Raw genomic sequence first — 15541 nt, 5'->3', positions numbered from 1 at the left:
CCCGGAGTTAATGAGAATCTATAAAAGGGGACCCTTTTGGTAATTTTTCGTTCTTCAACTGGTACTTTTTTAATTTTCTATAATATTGAACTTAGGAACATGAAATTAAATAAAAGAGGTCTTTTGTTACTTTTTCGTACTTCATTGGTACTTTTTGAGTTTTCTAAAATATTGAATATATAAACATAAATTTAAATAGGGGACTTTTTGATATTGCAGATATATATATACATTTACAATAATATTTATTTTATTTCATTACGATGAGGGTAGCGAAGCACACTGGGTATAGCTAGTATATTTATAAACCTTACCTTAAGTTTAATTGAAAGAAAATGGAAGTATAACTTTCAGTTTGACTTTAGGGATTCATTAACAATAGCTTGCGATAATGATTTGAGTTAGGATATTTGAATTATTTAATATAGGTAAGTTGTTAAGATCACCAAACACAATAGAATTCTCTTAACGAAAACTTCTCTATAGACCACATTAATAGTTTTTGGGCGATGCGAGTAAGTAATTAGGAGGTTAGATTTTCTCTATGGAATTAGATTTACTATTTTCCGTTGGATGTTAAAAATATGATCTAACAATATACATACATATATTAAAAACCTTACCTTATTGAATTTGTGTGTTGACTTGGAAGGAAATGGGTTTTTATACCCTACACCACTTTAGTGGGGAGGGTATATTGGATTTGTGCTGATGTTTGTAACGCACAATAATATTGGTCCTAAACCCACCTTAAAGTATACCAATCGGCTTAGAATCATTTTCTGAGTCGATTTAGCTATGTCCGTCCGTCTGTCCGTCCGTCCGTCCGTCCATGTAAACCTTGTAATCAAACTACAGGTCGCAATTTTGAAGATAATTCAATGAAATTTGGCACATGATCTTCTATTGGCCCAGGGACGAAGCCTATTGAAAATGGTTAATATTGGTCCATTATTTCACCTAGCCCCCATACAACTGAGCCCACGAATAGGGCTTGTAAACCTTGTAATCAAACTACAGGTCTCAATTTTGAAGATAATTCAATGAAATTTGGCACATGATCTTCTATTGTCCCAGAGACGAAGCCTATTGAAAATGGTTAACATCGGTCCATTTTCTCATCTAGCCCCCATACAACTGAACCCCCGAATAGGGCTTGTAAACCTTGTAATCAAACTACAGGTCGCAATTTTGAAGATAATTCAATGAAATTTGGCACATGATCTTCTATGGTACCGGAGACGAAGCTTATTGAAAATGGTTAACATCGGTCCATTATTTCACCTAGACCCCATACAACTGAAAACGACGAATAGGGATTTTAAGTTTATAATTATGTTTAATATACTCGTATCTCGACAAAAAGCTGCAAAACCAAGTTCTATACTAGCCTTGATGACTCGCATGAATTTTATAATTATAGGGTCTCATTTGACCATAGCCCCTATACAAATCCCCCTTCAAAATTTGACTTAAATGTCCACAATTTTATTCAACAATAAATGGCTTAAGTATATGTATCTGACACAAGTCAACTTAAATGCTTTATTATGAAAACTAAATCACATTTCATTTTTGTAACAGGTGTAGGGTATTATATGGTCGGCCTCGCCGACTATAACTTCTTACTTGTTTTAGTATAGGTAAGTTGTAAACGTCAAAGGATAGATCACCACACATAAAGAAAATCTTTTAACGAAGAACTTCTTTATATACAACGTTAGTGGTTTTTCCGTCAGATGAAAGGAAATATAAACATTTGGGGGAACTTACTCTTGAGCATGCGACATAAAATTGACCATGTGAGAAACACTCGTCGGTTAAGTCTACACCGGTAACTTTTAAGGGCTGTCCTTGGGATTTATTTATTGTAACGGCGAATGATTTTGATAGCACAGCCTGTTAAAATGGTTGCCTCTATAACATTTTTATGTAGAGCTTTTACACGCAAACGTGTTCCGTTGCAAAGTTTTGGAGGGTTTAAGTTTCGTAACAGCATAATAGGAGTTCCAATTTTTAAAATAATTTTATGATTTGGAAATCCTGGTGGATTTAGGGATTTAGGAGCTCTACAGGACAGTGTATTGCATCTTCTGCTTGTATAACTGAGTCTATTGAGTTATAATCCATTTTAGGAGAATCAAATAAATTCAACAAATTGTCATTAATTGCTGCAGCTCTATCATTTTTGGGTGTTAAGATTGCACGTTCACATAACCAGTCATTTGATTTTTTGTTGATATTGAAATTTCAGAAAATTGTGCTGCAGAGTTATCTCCTCTCAGATGGACGCGCATATTTTCATGGGGAGAAAGCTTTAATGTATGCTGCCATAGATTCGATGACTTAATGCAAGCTTTGACTTCATCAGCTATGGTTCCTCTTGGCACAACTGGAAGGGTTTGGCGAAAATCTCCAGCTAATAATACAGTAAATCCTCCCATAATATCGTTGTTTGACCTAATATCTTTTAATGACCTATTTAAAGCTTCAAATCCACATTTATGGGCCATTGTACTTTCATCCCAGACAATAAGTTTACATTGTTTCAATACGTATGCCAAATTACTTTGCTTTGAGATATTACATATTGGAGTTTCTAACTGCTGTATATCGAGAGAAATTTTAAATGTTGAATACGCACTTTTGTTAGAAGAAGATTTATGAAATATGTTTTTCCTGTACCACCTGGGGCGTCAAGAAATATTAGTTCACACATTCGATGCTGCTAATGACTTGATCGTATACTACTTGCTGATCATTTGTTAGAGAAGAATGTGCAGTAACCTCCTCTTGTTGCAATTCAGTCACATTATAGTTTGTTTCAGCTAGGTATTCTCTGTTAGCCGCCACATTATTAAATCTTGATGCTTTTGGCATTCCAATTTTTCACCACCAATAGAAAGAACTGTGTCTTCAATCAAAACCAAACACCTTCTATATACTTCATCCATTGTTAAGATTGATTCCATCTCAAGCATTCTCTTTATAAATTCTCTGATAAATTGTCTTTGTGTTTATCCCAGAGACTTGCTGCATTAGACAACTGGCAATTAACCAACATAATGGCAAAAAGATCACGAAGTTTTGAAGGGTAATCACACAAACCTGCTTCTTCTAGTGCATTTTCCCAATGTTTATCATCCTCTAGCAATCCTAAAGCCAAACAGGCAGAATGGAAAGTAGGATGCTCTACACCATTTACAGTCTTTAAGTCTACAAATGATGTAGGACCTTTAACCACATGTAAAAGTAGTCTGAGGTAGAAGCACTCAGTATTGTTTGGATGAATTGTAAACACCCGTCCCAATACATCGTCTTTTCTAATATCTTCCCATCCCTCGATGCGTTTACCACGTTTTCTTCTTTCGAATTTATTGCTTTTTAGAACGTAGTATGACGGAATTTCAGTATAAAGCAACGTTTTGGCGAACTCATCAACTTTACACAATTCGAAAAAAGACAAAAGTGTCGTTTGAGGAGGATTTTCTACTTGTTGTAATATATTGCTGGAGTTAAAATACACACGCTGTCCGTTTTTTAGGTGAACTGCAAGATGATATACGGGGGGATATCTTTCATGAATTGGGAATGCGAATATTCTCCAAACCGCTTCAGAGGAACTAATATAGCGACCTGATTCGTACATTTTTATTTCATCTTTATCATTTTCTAAAGCAAAAGCAGCTTGATCGCCTCCCTTATTTACATACTTGCAAATATATTTGATGGACTTTATGGAGTTGCAAATCTCAACATTAAATTGTGCTCCAAAAATGCGCAATAAAACTGGATTATATGGAACTACCCAACGGTTGTCAAGCACCATTTCTTTAATCCTGACAGTGAAGCCTCCATCTTCCGTGGATCTTCTTCGATATTTTGGATAACCATCATCTCCTGTCTGTGTTTCATTTAATAGTGATCGAGGATAATGCTTGCTACATGCACCTTCCTTTATACATGGAGAATTGTTATTGAATGCACCACATAGCCCATGAATCATATTAGTTTTTACTATTTCGTGTAAAGTGGGATCTGTATATGGGTTTGGTATTTCTGCGATAATAACATTGTCTATCATATTAGATTTAATACGACATACCAACCATACCAATAGGTGAACGTGAGGTAGTCCGCGCTTTTGCCGAATATGTGTCCTTTTGTTAAGAGAGCCATCAACTTTTTTATTTTGAAGTGAAATACTCTTTATATAATATCGTGGCGGTCTTGGGGCTTCTGGGATGGCAGAATTGCATTTGAAATATCTTGCCAGAAAAACTTACCTTAAACATAATCTAAAACTAAAACTTAAACAAAAATAACTAAAATTTTATCCACTATTACATTTAAATTGTTACATTAATTTTAATAATAAAAAATTTAAATAATAATTATTATAAATTTTGTTTAACTTTATTATTTTTAACTTACACAATAATCATAATCTGGTACATATTTGAGTGAAAACTAAAATTTGATTACATAATAATTAATTAAAATAAGTAATAATTAAGGCCTGATGACATCGTTGGATTTTGAAACTGGTGAGTTTTTGAATAAGTATTGAAAATTTACTTATTCACTCATTTATTGTAAAAACAACCCTTAAAATAAACATTTTATTTTACTCAATATTCAAATTTTGATTATAAATATAAATACTTATATTTAAAATAATGTAATTATTTAATTAGATTTAAATTTTTATTTCTTTATTACTTTTAAATAAATACTGTTAATGTATATTTATATTATGAAACTGTCCGATTAAATTCATTTTTAAATAATTCCATGAAAAGTTAAGGTGAACGTCAAGTAGGTTGGTATTAGGGCTATCCAGAATATTGTTGAGATAGCATGGCAGGGTGGGTAAAGATCATTGAAGAGGTAATGACATCTGGTCCTCTTCTTCAAAGTTTCTAAATTCATTTTTATTTTGTAATTTTTTTGTTATATTGTTTGTCTGTTTGGAAATTATGCTACCTAAGTTTTAAATAAATTATATACCAAACTTAGTTCAATTATATAGTGGCAAGAACACCATCCCAATTTCCCTGAGCACGTCCGGTATTAAAGGTAGCACAGCCTCTAGATAATTGAAGCCTTCGTGGTCGGTCCGTTACAACCATTAGTGTCTTGTCGTCCTACAGCGTCTCTTAACTGAACGCAATTTTTTGATCTGAGTTCTTTTTGATGATTTCGTATGAAATTTAATCTTTCGGTCTCAATTTTTGCATACATATCAACTAAGAATTGACTAAAGAGGGAGCGGTAGCGAAAAAAATTATCTCGAATCATCAAGCAATATGCGTAGTAGCTTGCTACAGACACTGCCTTTTTAGGGATTGGAAGTTTTGTTATGGGGTCTCGTAAAGGAATATTTATACAATATCCATCTTCGCCCCTGCAGAATAATATTGTAAAGCATCATAGGAACGATGTAACTCACTTATTCTTTGCAATTGATTATCATGGCTTCTCTTTTTTCAAACTGCTGACCTACAATTACTAACTCTACCTCTGTACATGTCGGTGCATTGAAACGACCTGAATGAGATTCCGCTGCTTTTTTATCAACATTGATAATTACATCAAATGATTCACATTGTTGTGGAACATTTTCAATTGTTGTCTTAAAATCCCTTATTAATTGGTTTACTTCGTGCATCAGTCTTTGTAGTTGTTTAACCAATCCATGTTTTATTTCAGGAAAGTTCTGACATCTTAAATTTGCTTCTCTTTCATCTTCACCAACAAAATATATTTGCAAGAACTGTGGATTTTCATGTAAAGGCAATAAGCTTCCCACCAGGTGATAAACTTGACCTTGCACTTTAAACGTCGGCATGAAGCCATCTTGGAAAATATGCCGTGCTCCAAACGACGTCATTTGAAAGCAACCATTATATTTTCTTATATTGTTCATGAAGTGCTTATGTTCAGGGTGGTTGTCCATTAGTAAACTGTGGAGTAAATCAGGTTGGTTTCCTAATGCTTCTAGTTGAACTTTCCCTCCATTGCAGCACATTCCAGATGATTCATCTTTCCACTTTAGAGCGTTACAATTCTTGCACTTATTGTTCATTTTTCCAATATCTGTAGTTTGGTTAATTTCATAATATATGTCAGGATTGTATTCCATAGCAGAATTTACTTTAATTCTCCATGGAAGCGACCGTTGTTCTCTATATTGTGTTTGGTTTATTCTATGAGAATTTGGGTTGTTTTGTTGGTATGTGACCACTGTTGCTCTATGAGTTTGAGGGTGTCTCTTTTGAGAGGCTGACGCAACTGCTCTGTGTTGCTCTGGATTTTGCGATTGATAGATTGCAACGGAAGCTCTGTGTTGCTCTGGATTTTGTGCCTGATAAATTATAGCAGTTGCTCTGTGTTGTTCTGCATTTTTCCCCTGATATAACTGCTTCTCTATGAGCTTCTGGATTGTTTTCCTGATATTTTGCCGCAGCATCTCTATGTATTTCAGGTTTTTTTTTTTTGCATACGTTTTTGCAGCATCATTCAATTGTTTTTTTCTTATATTCCCTGAAAATCTGGCTCCACGTTTCCGCGAAACCATTTGCGATTCACATGGAATATATATATCAAAATGCTCTCCTGATAAATTTCCTGAAAACTTCTGTGTCATTATTTTCAATTCTTCCCAATTATCTACCACACAATTTCCTTAAAGCAACCATTATATTTTCTTATATTGTTCATGAAGTGCTTATGTTCAGGGTGGTTGTCCATTAGTAAACTGTGGAGTAAATCAGGTTGGTTTCCTAATGCTTCTAGTTGAACTTTCCCTCCATTGCAGCACATTCCAGATGATTCATCTTTCCACTTTAGAGCGTTACAATTCTTGCACTTATTGTTCATTTTTCCAATATCTGTAGTTTGGTTAATTTCATAATATATGTCAGGATTGTATTCCATAGCAGAATTTACTTTAATTCTCCATGGAAGCGACCGTTGTTCTCTATATTGTGTTTGGTTTATTCTATGAGAATTTGGGTTGTTTTGTTGGTATGTGACCACTGTTGCTCTATGAGTTTGAGGGTGTCTCTTTTGAGAGGCTGACGCAACTGCTCTGTGTTGCTCTGGATTTTGCGATTGATAGATTGCAACGGAAGCTCTGTGTTGCTCTGGATTTTGTGCCTGATAAATTATAGCAGTTGCTCTGTGTTGTTCTGCATTTTTCCCCTGATATAACTGCTTCTCTATGAGCTTCTGGATTGTTTTCCTGATATTTTGCCGCAGCATCTCTATGTATTTCAGGTTTTTTTTTTTTTGCATACGTTTTTGCAGCATCATTCAATTGTTTTTTTCTTATATTCCCTGAAAATCTGGCTCCACGTTTCCGCGAAACCATTTGCGATTCACATGGAATATATATATCAAAATGCTCTCCTGATAAATTTCCTGAAAACTTCTGTGTCATTATTTTCAATTCTTCCCAATTATCTACCACACAATTTCCTTAAAGCAACCATTATATTTTCTTATATTGTTCATGAAGTGCTTATGTTCAGGGTGGTTGTCCATTAGTAAACTGTGGAGTAAATCAGGTTGGTTTCCTAATGCTTCTAGTTGAACTTTCCCTCCATTGCAGCACATTCCAGATGATTCATCTTTCCACTTTAGAGCGTTACAATTCTTGCACTTATTGTTCATTTTTCCAATATCTGTAGTTTGGTTAATTTCATAATATATGTCAGGATTGTATTCCATAACAGAATTTACTTTAATTCTCCATGGAAGCGACCGTTGTTCTCTATATTGTGTTTGGTTTATTCTATGAGAATTTGGGTTGTTTTGTTGGTATGTGACCACTGTTGCTCTATGAGTTTGAGGGTGTCTCTTTTGAGAGGCTGACGCAACTGCTCTGTGTTGCTCTGGATTTTGCGATTGATAGATTGCAACGGAAGCTCTGTGTTGCTCTGGATTTTGTGCCTGATAAATTATAGCAGTTGCTCTGTGTTGTTCTGCATTTTTCCCCTGATATAACTGCTTCTCTATGAGCTTCTGGATTGTTTTCCTGATATTTTGCCGCAGCATCTCTATGTATTTCAGGTTTTTTTTTGCATACGTTTTTGCAGCATCATTCAATTGTTTTTTTCTTATATTCCCTGAAAATCTGGCTCCACGTTTCCGCGAAACCATTTGCGATTCACATGGAATATATATATCAAAATGCTCTCCTGATAAATTTCCTGAAAACTTCTGTGTCATTATTTTCAATTCTTCCCAATTATCTACCACACAATTTCCTTACGAATTTCTGTTGCAAATATTTTGCAATCATACAAAATGTAGGATATGGACCCAAAAAGACATGCACCATCTTTATTAATTGAAACAATACTATGGGCCAATTTAACTCCACTTATATTTATAAATAATAAGAGAAACTACTATAATCGACAGTAAAAATTGTATATACTCGAAATGTAAAAGACCATCAGTAGTGTAGGAAAATTTAAGACCATCAGTTAGTTTTAAGTTTGAAAATATACTGTATGCAATTCCAGAATGCAAACATATTTATGCTGAAAAAAATTTTAACACGTTTCCCTATTATTTTGCATATATTAAAACGCGATAATAATTTGTTTGTTTATGTAAAGTGTAAAATTTTTATGATTTATACAATAATCTTAATATTTAATACTCGTAATAATTTATCATACATTTAAAAAATTTAATTTTACAATGAATAGTATTATATAGCACCCAATACTAAACAAACCTTACCAACATAGAATATATTTCTGTAATTTCAGCCCTCTAGCTGATCCCGTTCACTCTATCGTAATTTCAACAGACATTCGGATGGACATGGCTGGATAATCTTAATATTTAATGCTGAGAAAAATATTTCATACTAATTTTAGATACTCTTGTTATCATTTATATCGCGATACGACGCGTCGTAATAGATTGTATGAAAAGCCTCAAGGGAAAACACATGTAAAAAAGCCAACTAACAACAATAATCAAGATTCTATACGCTGCACAGTGGTATAGGGAAAAAAGAGGGAAATAATTCGGTAACTTCTAAACGGTTAATCCGATTTTAATGACATTTGGTATGCACAAAGAGGAGGTGTTGTCGAGTTTAGGTTTTGAATTTGGACCTTATAGGCCAACCAGGGGCCCGGCGGGGGGTCCTCAAATTAGGACACCTCGGCTATGTTAAATTTTTAAAACGATCCTATTTCTTCATTTGAGTTCCGATTTAAAAAAAATTTCGTATATAGAATCTCCTCATAAGGTTAACTCTTAAATTTGTTACATATATGGATGAAAATAATAGTGCTAGGTAAATTTTCTAAAAGATGTTTAGTTTTCCCTAATTAATTTGTCACTTAAAAAACATTAGGTAGGCATGTTATATATCAAGGGAAAGGTAATTTTGTCTATTTTTCAAAACTGTATATAATTTTTGAAAATTAAAAAATTCGCGGAATACTTTTTTTAAAAAAAATTAAAAAATGTTTTTTATTCAGTTTTTGCGAAGATACAAATTTTTCAAATTGCAATAAAAATTTTTGTATAAATTAACATAACGTATTTTTTTAGTATTAAAATGAATTATATGAAATGAATTATATAAATGAATTGTATTTAGTATTATAAGTAGTTATAAGTTTTCTTTCTTTTCTTTCGTTAAATGAAAATCGCGTTTTTTTTAATGAATTGTAAACACTATTCTTAACATTGTATAAAAAACTTATGTTAAACTTAACGAAAACTAACGAAAAACTTTATTATAAAAAACTAATCTCTTTGGTTTTTTTCCTTTTCCCATTTCTTTATTTCAAGAAACAAACCTCACCAACTTATAATTTCTCTTCCTGAGAAATTATAAGTTGATTAAAATATTTATTTTATTTTAAAATTAATATTTATTAAACAAAATAACGAGTTTTGTACATGATCCTTCTCGCCTTCAGAGGTTCAACCAGTGGCTTGGACACATCTAGAAGTTCTCAAGAATTTGAAGTTGTTCCCATCAACGTTTTGCCAACGGAAAATCAAGCAAGTAAAACAAAAGCTGAACCAAAGTGAGTATTCATGAAATTTTAATGTTATGTGAAAAAATTGCCAAGTGAAAATTGCCAATGTTGTACTAAGCCAAAATTTTATAATTTGCCAAAGAAAAATTAAAAAAAGAATTTTCATAAAAAAATCTGGAAAAGTGCCGTGGAAAGCCAAAAATTCTTATAAAAAAAAGAATTGGAAAAGTGCCGTGAAAATCCAAAAATTTTTTTCATATGGGAAAAATTATAAAGAACTGAAAAGTGCAAAATTCCAAAAAATAAATTTTTTTTTAAAAAAAAGATGGCGAAAAATTTTAATTTTCCAAAAATGCCACAAATTTCCAAGATAAAAATGTCGGAATATTAACAAAATAAAAAGAATCTTTTAAAGTGTATTTAAATTGCCGAAAAAAAAATATATAATTTTCTTCCTAAACATATCTGTGAAAAAAGTGAATAATTTCTTTTATTTAAATTTGCAAAAAAATTTTGTTAAGAGTGCATAAGAAGTATAAAAAACCACCACCTTTTTCAAGATAAATGTGATCAAAAAAGTTATTAACAAAAGAGAATAATTATCAAAAGAGAATTATTAACGTAGTATATACATACACACGCACACACAATTGGTTACTCTTAAACATAACAGCTGAGTAATAATAATAATAATCATACTCTCTTTATTCTGCTTCTAATATAACTGTGAACGAAGAAAAAGAAAACAACGAAAACAAGCACAGTGGGTCATATCAATAAAAGATTCTGTGAAAAATTTAAATTTACTGAGAAACGAAAATGACTGATATTAAAAGAATATTAAACGAATTAATTGTTCTCAATAAAGCAGAAAGTAATCTTAACTTAAAAATATAATAAAGAAAACTACATTACAAGGAAAATACATAGCGACGAAAAAATTTATCAGCAGTTAAGAGGAGTTGGAATAAAGAGAAATTAATACAGTTGTAAAAGCATATAGTGAATTTAAAGCTCTTCGGTGGTGTGTTGTTTATTTTTATGTCAACTAAGAAAAAATAAAAGAAATTAATTCTAAGATTTGTGAAATAAGTGATCAGAGATCTTAAAAATCCAAATCTCTTTGGATAAGACAATTTAAGTGCACAGTGAAGAAAAAACAGGTCTACATAAAGTCTAAATAAGGTTTTGGAAATAATAACAAAAAAAATTTTTAAATTCTCGAAAGAAAATAGTTACTCTTTTTATAAAAAAAAAAATTTATTTTTGGCAAAATAAGAAATTAATAATAAGGCAATTGCTTGCCTATACACGAAAAAGAAACCGAAATTTTTTTTTTTTAAAACTATTTTTTGGCACAAACTAACAAAAACATTCAAAAAAAAAGAAAATCAAATTAAAAAAAAAAGTTTTTGGCACAAATTGGAAAAAATTTACAGCTTTCTATGGAATTTTCGGCAATTAAAAAAAAAACAAACAAATTTTTTTTGTGAAATCCAAAATAAAGCAATTGCTTGCTTTTAATACATAAAAAGAATTTTTTTACAAAATTTTCTAAAATTTTTGGCAATTTATAAGGAAAAAATTAATTAAATTTAAACAACAAAAATATAAAGCAATTGCTTGCTTTTAATACATAAAAAGAAATTTTTTACAAAATTTTCTAAAATTTTTGGCAATTTATAAGGAAAAAATTAATTAAATTTAAACAACAAAAATATAAAGCAATTGCTTGCTTTTAATACATAAAAAGAAATTTTTTACAAAATTTTCTAAAATTTTTGGCAATTTATAAGGAAAAAATTAATTAAATTTAAACAACAAAAATATAAAGCAATTTCTTGCTTTTAATACATAAAAAGAAATTTTTTACAAAATTTTCTAAAATTTTTGCAATTTAAGGAAAAATTTTTTGAAATTTAAATTTTTTTTTTGGGAGAAAAAACTATATAAAGCAATTGCTTGCTGTTAATACATAGAAAAAAAAATAAATTTTCTAAAATTTTTGGCAATTATTAATTCAAAAAAGAAAAAAACTTTTTTTTTTTTTTTTTTTGAAACTTAAAATTTAAAAAATATATAAAGCAATTGCTTGTTTTAATGCATAAAAAAGAAAATTTTTACAAAAATTTTTGGAAACTTTGGCAATCTACCATCGTTAAAAAATAAAGCAATTGCTTGCTTTTAATATACTAGATTTGGTTCAACAAAATTTACGAAGATTTTTACAATTAACAACATTTTCAAAATAAAGCAATTGCTTGCTTATAACCAAAATATTTAAAAAAAAGAGAGATTAAAAAATCTCATATCTTGTCTAGCGGTAATCTTTAAAGAATATATTTTCTTTAAAGTAGTTTCTTGTTTTACAATTAAGCAAGAAATATTTTTTTTTAGAATACTCTTTGACAAAACGGCATATCTTATGAAACATCTGATTAATTAAGTGACTTAGATATCCAATTACTATTACAATTATACAGTCCACTATTCTACATTAAAGATTCTTACAATCTCATCAAAAGAAATCCAAGGAAAGGATTACTTTGGAATTATTGAAATTCGAATTACAAAGAATTCAATAATAATCAGTGAATTTACGATTCACACAGTGCTTTTACGAAGCAAAATTATTTTATTAAAAATCTCAATTCTATAATAATCAGTGAATTTACGATTCACAACGTGCTTTTACGAAGCAAATAATTCGATTATAAAAGAACTCAGTGATAATAAGTGAGTTTCCGATTCACATAAACACAACGTGCTTTTACAAAGCAAATAATTTAAATCCTAAAGAATTAAATATTAATCCGTGAGTTTCCAATTCACAAAAATAAATAAACTTAAAAAAAAAATATGGCAAACCTTCAGAATCGGTTTGCATTCGATGCAAATACCCTGATCTTACTTTGCAAGAAAAATGACGATCAAGATCTCGCTAATCAAGCGGATGCTATTTTAGACATTAGAATGAAAGATATTGATTCTCGCTGGGGAAAAGTAGAAAAATCATACGAAGAACTTATGCTTTCCGAGCTGAGTGAGGAAATTAAAGCCACGGCCCAAGAGCAATATGATTCGTGTGTTGATATATATTATTTAGCAATATCGAAAATTCTCAATCTGATAAAACCAACGAAAATTAGTATTGAAGCGCGTGATAGTATAGGCCCTGTAGTTTCAAGTCCACCGAATGGTAACTGCAATTCTGGATTAAAGCTTCCTCCATGCGATACCCAAGTTTTTTCTGGAGGTTATGAGGATTGGCCGGCATTTCGAGATATGTTCACGGCAGTCTACATCAATCATCCAAGACTCACAAACGCGGAAAAACTCTATCATCTTAGAAACATAACAACTGATACGGCTGGGGCGATTGTAAAAAGGTTTACACTTACCGACGACAATTTCGAACTAGCCTGGAATGCACTCAAGTTGCGATACGAAAACGTATCGCAACTTGCCGTGAAGGAAGACAGCGAGTCTCTACAAAGAATCCACAGTTCCGTAACAGATAGCTTAGCAATGCTTCAGGGGTTAGGTGTGTCAACAGATGGTTGGGATCCAATGTTAGTTAACTTAGTTTACTCGAAGTTACCTCACGAAACGTTAGCGCATTGGGAACAGTCTCTAAATGCCAGCAGAGAATTACCACCTTGGTCAGATTTAAGTGATTTTCTCTTAAAAAGATGCGAAGTAGTAGAAAGAATTTCGACTATAAAGGTTGCAAAATCTCCTTCTCTTAGCAACAGTGATTCTAAATCGCCGATTCAGATGTACGCATCCCAGGAAAGGCTTGATTTGAAATTCAAAATGTGTGAAAAGGATCACAACTTAAGAATCTGTCCTCAATTTCGTAAACTCTCTATTCAAGAAAGAGTAGATTTCATATTCAAGAATTAATATTGCAACAATTGTCTCTTACCTTCCCACACTAAAAAACACTGCACCAGCAGAAGTACTTGTCTAAATTGTAACAAACGTCATCATACATTGCTTCACATGCGATCATTTAATCCTTTTCGAAAAAATAACGATCAGACCAAAAATGGTCAAACAAATCCGCACAATAAGTCTGATCCCAAAGCCTCAACTAATCAATCTTATGATTTAAATAAAGACGATCAAGAACCGTCTACTTCACAGACAATGAAACCTAAGATTAATGCAAACTATGCTACAGACAGCACAAATATTTTATTGCGAACGGCATTAGTGCAGATTGAATCTAGAGGGGAACTATTCACAATCCGTGCGCTAATAGACCCCGGTTCCGAAAGAACTTTTCTCTCGGAAAAGATTCAAAGACGGCTCAATTTACCATCAAGAAAGTCTTATTCTGAGATTATCGGAATTGGAGGCCAATGTCAAACGGCAGAAAAGGAATGTGACATAGTCTTGGTATCAAAAATAAAGAATTTCAGACTTCCAGTAACAGCTACTGTATTACCAAAAGTAACGAACCAAATTCCCTCCACCTCCTTTAACGTTGCAAATACAGCTAAACTTGCTGATCTTGATCTAGCCGATCCTCATTTTAATATATCTTCGCCTATTGACTTAGTTCTGGGAAATGATAGCGAACGTTTTATAAATCTGGATGGAATTAGACGAGATGTGTGTGGTTCGGCCACAGCATACAGAACCGTATTTGGATGGGTCCTAAGTGGTTCAGTTCAAACAAAACCTATATTTTCGTTTTCAACAAGTGTCAAATCAGCAGAAGAAAATGATTTAGATAAATTGATTCGGAAGTTCTGGGAGCAGGAAGAGTTACCTTCGGCCCGTCCAATCTCCTCTGAAGATGAATATTGCGAACAATTCTACTCCCAAACGACGAAGCGTTTACCAAATGGTCGTTACATGGTAAGATTGCCATTCCGACAAGATTTTCCAGAGACTAGATTCCTTGGCCCATCAAGATTTGTTGCTCTAAGTCAGTATGTTCGTCTGGAGCAAACATTAACAAAAAATCCTCTACTACAGAATCAATATAATGAAGTTCTCAAAGAATACATTACCTTAGATCACATGGAAGAGACAACGTCAAAGGAATTCTTCTCAAATGAAAAATGCGACTCGTTTTATCTCCCCACATCGCCCAGAAAGTAAGACAACAAAAGTTAGAGTAGTGTTCAATGCGTCCCGTAGAACAAAATCGGGTTTTTCACTTAATGATGTGTTATACACAGGTCCCACACTACAAGCAGATCTTATGACAGTAATAATAAACTGGCGATTTTATAAGTTTGTGTTTAACGGTGACATACAAAAAATGTATCGTCAAATATTAGTAGATCCAAGAGACAGACCATTCCAGCGAATACTTTTCCAAAAGTCCCCCCGGGAGGCTATCAAAGATTATCAAATGAAGACCGTTACATTTGGGGTAAATTGCGCGCCTTTCCTTGCCATTAGAACATTACTTCAATTAGCATCAGATTATAAAGATCAATTTCCAAAAGCTGCAGCAATACTGCAAAAAGAAACATATGTCGATGACATTCTTACAGGAG

At 32.2% G+C, this 15541-nt stretch overlaps 3 protein-coding genes across 3 annotated transcripts; 1 reads left to right on the top strand and 2 right to left on the bottom strand.

Annotated features, from left to right (window-relative positions):
- Nucleotides 1-2195: 2195 nt before the first annotated feature.
- Nucleotides 2196-2880, bottom strand: LOC119610957. Its single transcript, XM_037966382.1, has 2 exons — nt 2716-2880; nt 2196-2606 (listed from the first exon to the last, which is right to left on the bottom strand). The coding sequence occupies exons 1-2, from the start codon at nt 2878-2880 to the stop codon at nt 2196-2198; spliced, it is 576 nt and encodes a 191-aa protein (XP_037822310.1).
- Nucleotides 2881-2986: 106 nt separating this feature from the next.
- Nucleotides 2987-4084, bottom strand: LOC119610956. The gene has a single exon (XM_037966381.1). It carries the CDS (start codon nt 4082-4084, stop codon nt 2987-2989), a length of 1098 nt encoding a protein of 365 aa, XP_037822309.1.
- Nucleotides 4085-14027: 9943 nt separating this feature from the next.
- Nucleotides 14028-15137, top strand: LOC119610955. The gene has a single exon (XM_037966380.1). The coding sequence runs from the start codon at nt 14028-14030 to the stop codon at nt 15135-15137; it is 1110 nt and encodes a 369-aa protein (XP_037822308.1).
- The last annotated feature ends 404 nt before the right edge of the window (nt 15138-15541 follow it).

This window comes from Lucilia sericata, unplaced genomic scaffold, assembly GCF_015586225.1.
Source record: "Lucilia sericata isolate MDLA Ls3-8-SP2 unplaced genomic scaffold, ASM1558622v1 Contig001323F_arrow, whole genome shotgun sequence".
Classification (NCBI taxonomy): domain Eukaryota; kingdom Metazoa; phylum Arthropoda; class Insecta; order Diptera; family Calliphoridae; genus Lucilia; species Lucilia sericata.
Note: the sequence above shows the minus strand (reverse complement) of the source record. Positions and strands in the feature narration are given on the sequence as shown.

Coding starts and splice junctions, on each gene's coding strand:
- LOC119610957 (XM_037966382.1), bottom strand. CDS start 2,880: ATGCCAAAAGCATCAAGATTTAATAATGTGGCGGCTAACAGAGAATAC. Junction 2,607..2,715: donor TCATTAGCAGCATCGAATGT/GTGAACTAATAT, acceptor CTCGATATACAG/CAGTTAGAAACTCCAATATG.
- LOC119610955 (XM_037966380.1), top strand. CDS start 14,028: ATGCGATCATTTAATCCTTTTCGAAAAAATAACGATCAGACCAAAAAT.
- LOC119610956 (XM_037966381.1), bottom strand. CDS start 4,084: ATGATAGACAATGTTATTATCGCAGAAATACCAAACCCATATACAGAT.